The 9,940-nt window shown below is 39.3% G+C and overlaps 2 protein-coding genes across 3 annotated transcripts in view; one reads left to right on the top strand and one right to left on the bottom strand.

Moving 5' to 3' along the window:
- CENPP (centromere protein P) overlaps window positions 1-9,940 on the top strand; it is a 231,549-nt gene that overhangs the window by 147,179 nt on the left and 74,430 nt on the right. The gene's annotated exons all lie outside the window — the stretch shown is intronic.
- Window positions 1-9,940, bottom strand: part of ECM2 (extracellular matrix protein 2) — a 24,996-nt gene that overhangs the window by 4,941 nt on the left and 10,115 nt on the right. For both annotated transcript variants that reach the window (XM_007468176.1, XM_007468175.1), the window contains exons 5-7: window positions 8,618-8,753; window positions 3,053-3,210; window positions 756-895 (exon numbers count right to left, since the gene is read on the bottom strand). In XM_007468176.1, coding sequence (XP_007468238.1) covers window positions 756-895; window positions 3,053-3,210; window positions 8,618-8,753 — 434 coding nt within the window. The remainder of the gene's footprint in view (window positions 1-755; window positions 896-3,052; window positions 3,211-8,617; window positions 8,754-9,940) is intronic.

Below are 9,940 nucleotides of genomic sequence, written 5' to 3'. Positions count from 1 at the left end.
TGCTGAACCTAATTGGCCCTCAAGGCCTCTTTTCATCTCTGTCCTGCTTCTGAAAGATGCCTGTCCCCATGGTGCCGCTCAGATCCCTCATTCCCTCACCACATGACTCTAGATTTGCTCTGATGCAGCTGCTGCCAGGGCCTGACCCTGCTTCCCTGTGTAGCTAATCCTCTCCTTCCTGATGAGCAAGGCCTCCACACTTTGCCCTTCACTGAGGCTACAGCCTGGGGCCACTGATTCCTCTCCAGGAAGATGGGCTCTGCTTTTTGCTTCTGCTGTTGGGTCAGGCATTCTTTAGTCTGTTTTGTAGCACTTGAAATAGAGAAATAGTTTGAAGGAATGAAGACAGTGTGGTATAGAACAGTGAATGCTGGTGCTTCCACCTAATGGTGAGGGAGAAGCGGGGAGGAGGGCAGCTTCTTTCCTCACTATGGGTAGGGGATTATCTCACTCAAACTTCATGACTGCCTGTGAGGTCAGCAGAGAGCAGAACAGTGATCAGACCTAAGGTCACACTGCTTGGGCTTAGCACTTACACACTGTAGGGTGTCCCCAGCAGCAGTGACCATGGCCGTCCTAACATCAGTCATATCATGAGCGGTTTGAAGTCTATGCAAATAGCCAAGTTTTATGTAGGGGGAGGTTCACTAAGAAAGAATGCTGTCACCTCCCTCACTTGCCCATGTTCATACCCTGTTTAATAATGGCAAAGGAAAGAAATCATCTAAGAAAGTCAGATTGTAGCATGTACTTACTCTTGATTTATCCAGGCTAAAGGAGCAATTCTATTTTCTTCAATTTTATTATAACGTAGTACAATGACATTGATCTTTCTGGTATGATTAAAAGAAATTTCAGTTATTTCTTCAATTTGGTTATTTTCTAGGTATAATTCCTATAATTAAGAGAAGAGACTTATTTTTTTCATATTAGTTGATAAATATATTCAATCTCACAGAATTAAAATCAGGTTATAGACTGTTGTCACTAGTGTTAGCTAAAGAGTCTTGCAGCACTTCAAAATGAGTTCATATTTTTAAGTTGTCAGATTTTCTAACTAGTAAAATAAAATGTACTATCTGTCATGCTTATGGAATAAATGAATTTTATTTAATTATTTTTTAACCATAAAATGATATATGGTATAGCATACCATAATAATTGTATAAAGCTTTCTAATTTACAAAACTTATTCATATAAATTATTTCATTTGGGCTTCAGGATCCTAGAAAGTAGGAAATAAGTAGAAATTATCACCATTTAGCAATAGAGAAACTCAGGCCTGGAGAGATGGCAAGATGTTTGCAAAGTTACACAGCTAATCCATGAGGGAAACTCATGCTGGCTGGCCCCAGCTTAGGTCAGCCTGCTTCCTACCAGTCCATGCTGTCTGTAATTTTTTTAGGCTCACATTTTTTAGATTTGTTTGTATTATAATTACTTTAATTAACAGTTAATTAAGAGCCTTCATTTAACATCAGGGTGAAGTTTGCTAGAACTATTAGTAAGTTTTCAACAGCTAGCTGCCTTCAAGTTAAATTCATTTGGCATTACAAGGAATTTTTCACTCAGGGATCTTGTTGGAATTCAGAAGTACAATTGGTATATATATTCAGAGTAACTTTCTATTCCTGTTGTAGTAATTTCCCCCTCTTTGTCATTTAATTTTGGTATTGTTGGAAGTGAGTAAAGTGATTTTTAGCTTTTTGCTTTTACCTTCATACATATTTAGGGGTGAACTAGATCAGTGGTTCCTAAACTTGATTGTATGTTAGAATCACTCATGAGCTTTTTAAAGTATAAATTCCAACCTAAATCAGAGCACACTCATTTATATGTTGAAACTGCAGCTGTGAAGCAGTGCATTGGAAGGATTCACAGTACATGTACTTGCATGGACAGCACCTCCCAAGAAGCTAGCGAGAGGGTCTTTGGAAAGAGAAACCAGGGATGAGAGGGTCAGACATGGAATAGAGACACATTGCTCTTTTGTACTATTCAAGTGTTGTGTGTGTGTTTTACTGTGTGCATGCATTATCTATTTAAAATTTTAATTTTTTAAATGTAAATTGTTGACCCCATTCTCCAAAGAACCTGATTTAGCATGTCTGGGATAGGTCCAGGAATCTGTATTTCTTTAGAATCCAAGTGATTCTGAGGTAAAGCCAGGTTATAGAACCTCAATCTTTACAATTTTGGTAAATTCTAAAGGTCTATCTTAATCTGGAAGTAGGAAGAGGAAGCATGGTGGCTGTGGTAGCAGCAGTATCATATTGAGATTAATGGCCCTCTCTTGGCTCACTGCATCCACAGCAGTGGGAAGCTTTGTCCTGCTGTCTGATTGTGTATGTGGCACAAACAGAGCTCAGAGGAGGTGGCCTAGGAGTCAGCTGGATCTGCCAGGCCTCTTAATGCAGGAAGTTGGGGCGTACACTTAGCAGGGAAGGCCCCCAGAGACCCCCCTTAGTTAAGTGTGTTCCTTGTTGTAGCAAGAGAGACCACACACTTGGGCAGCAGGGAGTGTCTCCAGAGGGGATGGAGACACGACAGTGCTTGGGCCCTTGGTAGGAGCTAGTTAGAACTAGTAAGCTGTGGGAAGGGGGTGGGGGAGTGGTGCTGCTGGCACAGTCAGCAGCCTTCTCTGCAAATCTTGTCCATCTTCACAGGGTCACTGCTAGTCCATGTGGGACTCTGGGTGGAACAGACTGGGATGAATGTCACAGTTCCAGTTTGAGACAGTTTTGCAAGTCAAGGTACTTTTTGCAAGTTGTAGTTTCTGTTTGAATACTCAGTTCATCTTCCCTGTTCTCTCCTCAAGAGCTGTCGGCAGAACCAATTTTCACTTTATCAAGATTTTCTACTAGTAGTTATAATTTTGATTCATAATTTTGTATTGTTTGAAAACAGTGCTCAAATTATAGTAAGTTCTGTATACAGCACCAAAACTATTGAGTTTAATATGCATCACAATAACCTTTTAAAATATATTGTTTGTTTTGTCATAGTGTACTGTATTTAAAATATAAAATATTATAAGTAAGATATTGGTACCTCAATAGAAGCAGGAAGACCCTGTGGTATAATTCTAAATTTATTTCTTCCCAGACGCAGGTAGGATAGGCTCTTCAAAGGTTTGAAAGCTAAAGAATTGACATTGGTTTCACTGAGACTGTTTCCTTCCAATTCTAAGGTGACCAATTGATTTAAGTCTATAAAAAAATAAAATTATTGGGACATTAGGATAACTAAAAAACATGTAATTTCTATAGGCTTTCAAAATGTCATGTGAAATGTTCAGTTTATTTAGAGGACTGATGTTGTAGCTTCTTTATTTGTATCCCCCTGCCCCCTTAGAGCCTTTTCCCTAGTACTTTGCAAATCCCAAATGCTCAGATCAGACAGGACTCAATGCTGAATGCATGGTCTAGGAGAGGCAGACCTGTAGAGAAATCATTGTTGTGCTGTATGATGAAAGTTTGTAACCCTCATACAAAAACAAAAACACCACACATACAAAAAAAGAAAAAAATATAGGCAAATATCACGGAAGAATGTATATGCAAAAAACCTCAACAAAATATTGGCAAACCAAATGCAAAAGATCAAGTGGGATTTATCCCAGGGATGCAAGGATGGTTTAATATCCACAAAAAAAAATCAATGTGATACACCACATTAACAAATTGAAGAATAAATGTCAAATGATCTTTTATTATAGATGCAGAAAAAGCTTTTTTGACAAAAGTTAACATCCATTTGTGATAAAAACTCTCAACAAAGTGGGTATAGAGGGAACATACTTCAACATATAAGACAAACCTACAGCCAGTATCATACTGAATGGTGAAAAGCTGAAAGCATTTCCTCTAAGATCAGGAATAAAACAGGGATGCCCAAACTTACCACTTTTATTCAACATAGTGTTGGAAGTTCTAGCCACAGCAATCAGACAAGAAAAAGAAGTGAAAGGAATCCAAGTTGGAAAGGAAGAAGTAAAATTGCCACTACAGACAACATGATACTAAATATAGAAAATCCTAGAGACTGCCACCAAAAAACTATTAGAACTAGTACATGAATTCAGTAAAGTTTCAGGATACAAAATTAACATACAGAAATCTGTTGAGTTTCTATACACTAACAACAAACTATCAGAAAGGGAAATTAAGAAAACAATCCCATTTCCAATTGCATCAAAAAGAATAAAAACCTAGGAATAAATCTAAACAAGAAGATAAAAGACCTGTACTCAGAAAGCCAAGAGACATTCATGAAAAAAAAACTGATTGAAGGCAACACAAATAAATGGAAAGATATACCTTGTACACGGACTGGAAGAATTAATACTGTTAAAATGACCATACTCCCTAAGGCAGTCTACAGATTCAGTTCAATCCCTATCAAAATACCCTTTTGCACAGAACTAGAACAAATAATTCTAAAACTTGTATGGAAACGCAGAAGACCCCAAATAGCCAAAACAATCTTGAGAAAGAAGAACAAAGCTGGAGATATCACACTCCCTGGTTTCAAGCTATAGTACAAAGCTACAGTAATTGAAACAGTGTGGTACTGGCACAAAAACAGACCCATAGATCAATGGGACAGAATAGAGAGCCCAGAAATAAACCCATGCATTTATTGTCAATTAATCTATGACAAAGGAAGTCAAGAATGTACAGTATGGAAAGGAAAGTTTGTATAAGGAGCAGAAGCCAGAGGAGGGAGTTGGGGGGCCAGGGCACCCCACAGAGGAAGCAATGGCCAAGCAGGGACTTGGAACGCAGGCAGATAAGAAGTAGAAGGTTGTAGAGGGTCATTCGACGTATTTGCAAAGACAGACAGGTATGAAATGGCAGCATAATCAAGGATGTATGAGGAATGTAATGCAATGGGTGGTTCCTTTTTCCAGGACACTGAAGGAGCACTCTCTGCCTGGCAAACCCTCAGTCTCTGAACAAGAGAATTATAGCAGTGAATTCCCATCACAGTGTTCACTCTTGGCAGACAGTGCAGCCAGATGGACGTTTTGAAAGGAGAATGATCAAAAATTCTCCGCACATTCAGATCGAGCTACCAAGAAAGGCCTTTTTACAAACAAGGTTTTTCTAAATTGTTTCTACTGGTCTCAGGAGTGGTATGACCAAATCAACTGGAAACTTAAAGGAGAATGGACAGCTCAGCAGTGAAGATACCCAGAGGTATCTGAGTCAGACATTCAGGGTGTAACTTTGGAGTTTGTTCAGTGGCCAAAATTTTCAGAATAGGGGATGTTTTCATATTCAACTCAAGTCGTGGGTACTGCACTGAAATGCTCTGTGCAACTCAGATCCTACTCTTAGGCATATCAGAGAGGTAAAACATAGTCTAAGGATAAACAAAAGACGCTACCATCAGGAGTACAGATCATAGATTCTAGAACATGACAAGGAGGAGGTGGCAGTGTAGACCTGAGTGGTACGGAAGTGTGAGTGGGGCTAGATTCTCAAGACAGAAAGATGTAGGTAGACATGGGAGGGTGAGGCAGCCAGGTGAACTCATGGAAGCATGAACCCCCATGGGTGTGCTCAGGAGTAGGAAAGAGACCAGCCCTGGAGTGGGCCATATGCAAGAGGGGATGAATGTTGTTGAGAGGGCAGAGGTGGGCTGTGCAAGGGCCTTTGTGCACCAGAAAATAAGGTCTGACTTTACTTCTCTAGGCAACAAGCAGCCTCTGGATAGGGAACAGCATGACAAAATATTAATCTGCTAGTGTTTTTAACATCAGCTGAAGGACAGAGAGGAATTATGGAGGCCAACTAGTAAATTATGATAAGTGATTCTATTTCCTCATAGAACCAAAACTCTAATTTCCTCAACTAAAGATACTGAGAATCCAGCATAATTATCTAGTACATAGTTGAGGTTTTGGAATGTAATACAAGTTTTTCAGAGGAAAATAGATAATAGAAGTAGACTGGTGGTCATTACATAACCTCACAAGAAAGAGAAACAAAACACAACAATGTAAATTAATATTATACATTACTTTACGGTTATTCTCTGGCTTATGTGTATATTGTATATACATAGATAGTATGTACGTTCCTATATGTAACAGGCAACAGGATGGAGGTAGAGAAGGTTCTTGTAGGTTAGACTGGCAGAAAGAGGATTTATTAGCAGGAAGTTGGTAGGATGTCCTTCCCATTGTGGGCGGGGAGCTACATAACAGGTTATAGACATGGGTAGACTTGTGTGAGAACTTGATCTCATAGATATTCTGACTGGATAGCCACACCACCACCATTGCTAGAAAGGACACCATGATCATGGGTTTTGTTTTGTTTTAAACATTAATGAAGACAGGGACATTTTTTAGCATGTCCAGTTTTTTCCTGCTATCCCCCCCTTCTATTTTTTCACCTTCCCTTCAATTTTAAGACCTTCCTTTTCTCTATAGTGGGTATGCACATCTCTCAGTGGATTCTGGATGAACTCCCAGCACCTCGGCATAGCATGTGCAGAGCTGTCTGTTGTGTGGTTCCTTCCTACCTTTTCACATCATCTTTTGTTCTTCACTCCCCATCACACACTGCATCCAAGATCCATGAAACTGGATTTCCCATAGCATCCAAATTGTTTTGTTTCTTCACACCTTTGTACATACTGCTTCTCTCCCTGGAGTGCCCTGCTTCCCCACTTCTCTGGAACTATATATATAAAACCCGAAGGGTCATGAGGGAGCTAACAGAAGTGCTACAGGCCACTGATGGTCAAGCCAGGGGCTTCCACCCAGAAAAGCAGTGTCACAGCACTGGCAGTGGCCTGTGCTTGGGCTTGCCTTGCTCACTGCCAGCCAACCTGACCATCCACAGCAGTGGGACTCACAGGAGCTGAGGAGCCCCAGTGGCTACAGCAGTCAAGAGAAAACCCAGTACCTGAGGGGCCAGCATTAGAGCAGAACTAAGAACTCAGTACCTGAGGGACCAGCACTGGAACGGGACTAAAGACACAGGCCTTTGGGCCACACACTACAGGGGCCTCTCTGGGCAAGGTGACAGTGCAGAGTCTCCTCACTGGCCGCCTGCACAGGGCCAAGGCCTGTGAGGTGCTCAGACTGCAGAGATGGGAGGTGGATCAAGGAAGAGGCCAGTGTTCACCCTAGAACACAGTCAACCCTCTGGGAATATGGAAATTTTTTCACGAGGGGGAAGTGCGTGTGGAGAAGCAGTTGTAGGAATGTGTGAGAGCACCTTCCAAATAAGGGCTTAAAACATGTCATTTTGATAACACTGCTAGAAATACCATCTCACATGTAGATCACATGTAACCCATTAGTACACTTGTCCTAAATTAAGTGTTCCTTTGGTCTGTTTCACCTAGCAGTTAGAAATTGAACTTTTTAATGTCTTTTCCATATGACAAAAGACCTTCAAATTTTGTTTGTTAAGTACCCTGAAATCCATCTGGAAATAGAGTATTTCCATAACTCTGTAATCCTCAGATTTGGCAGTTCTCATTATTGTTTTTTCCCCATCACCAGAAGTGTTTTTTCCTTATGAAGTTTTTTGAGGAATGAAAGGAAATAATGGAATTGTTTTATTCCTTTAAAGGCTTGGTTATCAACATTAACCTAATAAATATATTTCAAATCAAATAAAAAATGTTAAGCACTATACTTCAAGAACTACACTAGACTGTTAGGAAGATGAAAAGAAAAATTAGGCAGTTTTTGTCTTAAAGAAGCATATAAAGATATAGCTAGAATTCACGAAAAGGTATATGTAATACTGCCTCTTTTATACAGAGTTCATAATATGACTTTAGTTATCCAGCTAGTCCAGAAACAGTCTTAAGAGTAAATTCCAGTTGTATCAAATGTACAGAATGTGGGGCACCTTCACTAAAATCCATCCATGGGAAAGCCAGGCTGTCGTGGCAACCACACACCCAAGGGCATCATTTGTCTTGCCCTGTGGGGTGCAGATGTCTCATGGACAAATGCCAGAGCAGCCCTCTAGGGAACAAGACTGTCAAAGCCAAAGTGACTGCCATATAGAGTGCATGTGCTAAAGTTTATGTACTTTGTTTGTAGGATTACCCCTCAGCCTCACATAGTTGCTTATTTACTTATATTTTATGCATAATTCTCATTTGCCAAAACATGTCAAGTTAAAAACAGCAAAATGTTCAGAGACAGTGGGAGTTGTGTATGGGGTGTATTGTGCATCTAAGGAGACCCGTTCAACAAGCCATGATACTGTGTAATCACCACTGATACCAAAAACATCAGTACAAACACAGCACCAGAACACCTGGCTGTGTGGGGAATGTTAGTGTAACTCTTAGGATATTATGGATTTGTAATTTAGTTATTGTATTGTGAATGATGAAAACCTGAAATCAGTGAAAGTTTATTTATAAAATGCATTTTTAAGACAACGGGCAGTTTAAAATACATTTTTTTAAGTTTCACCAGTCAATAGTTAAAATAAATTTTATCAACTTAAAATGGTAACATGACCTAAAAAAATTTTACTAGCTATTCATTTAGCAATATTGCAAATAAAATTTCCACACAACTACAGAAGAAAGGTTATATGGACATATATCATAAAGTCAAATGTTAAATACCTGATAAACTTTCTTCATCAATAACCTGAAGATTGTTCTCATTGATTTTAAGTTCTTCTAATGTAGATGGTAGTTCTGAAGGAATCGCTACCAAATTGTTTCCATCCATATTCAGGCGCATTAAATTCTTTAGAAGCTTAAAAGGCAAATCTCAAAATTACTTTTTTATCTTGTCACAGATGTACAGTCATGTATGTCATTTAATGGTCAGTTTGCGGTAGTTACTAAAGTTTCACAAACCTTCAGTTGCTCAGGCTTAGACAAGAATCCCCATATTCTCCCTGCCAGGTAGATGTTGGTCCTGTTAATAGCATTTATTCCCTGGTATTTTCAGCAAACTACATTTGATGATTTTGCATTACACTCATCCATATTTTTATGGTGACTTTAGAAAGCAAGAGAAAGCTCCTATCACCACTGGACCAGTCATATTTTCCTAGATCTTAGGTTTTCAACTTCTCAGCAGTAGACACAAATTAAAACATGCAATAATCTGAATCTGTCATAGATGCTAACAAGACAGCAATTTGAACCCTTTCAATGTGTTTGTGAACTCAGTTTTCCATCTATACTAAGTAGAGACAGTCATAAAATAGCACTAAGGATTGTGAAAATTCTTCAAAATTAAATGCTACAAATGTAACAAACTGTTTCTATATGGTACCCAAACAGTTTTGACTGTCTGGAGAGTGCACATTTGTAGTTAAATGTTTGTTGGCCAAACTAACCTACACTACCAAAGTTACAGAATGATTTACATCAGTGGTGCTCAGAGTCAATTTCAGCAGTTTGGAAATGGGACAGAGAATCCCAAAACAAGGAAAAGGTAATTTCCTACAGTGTCCTCTTTTTTGATCAAATACAGGAAATACACAAGTCCCAACTGTTGTTCTATCAGGATGACTAGCATGAGGCAGGACTCCAGGTCTTTCACATGAACGTGGACACAAGTGTCTGGAGCTCTCTCGTCTGCAGTCCAGAATCTATATGAGAACCAGGAACTGAGCTTGTAAGAGGCCAGTGATTTGTCCAAAGAGTGGACAGAAGACCATCCAAGGGGATAAAGTTTGACCTCCTGGCATGTAACTTGTTTTACTTGGGCTTCTTTAAGCGCACACATTTATGAGTATTTGTTTACACACATAAACCCCTCCTTTCTTTGCCTTTGTTTTTCTGAAAGTCCTTGATACTCTGTTTTCTCCCTTTAAGAAAAAAATTTTAATTAAATCTGATTCTTTCAAAGGTTTGCGCTATGCTTTTCTCTTTCCCTTGCGTATCCCCATGTTAATTTTCATCTGAGCCCATTTGTTTTTCTAGAACCCC

The sequence above is a fragment of the Lipotes vexillifer genome, unplaced genomic scaffold (genome assembly GCF_000442215.2).
Source record: "Lipotes vexillifer unplaced genomic scaffold, Lipotes_vexillifer_v1.1 scaffold466, whole genome shotgun sequence".
Taxonomy (NCBI): Eukaryota; Metazoa; Chordata; class Mammalia; order Artiodactyla; family Lipotidae; genus Lipotes; species Lipotes vexillifer.
Note: the sequence above shows the minus strand (reverse complement) of the source record. Positions and strands in the feature narration are given on the sequence as shown.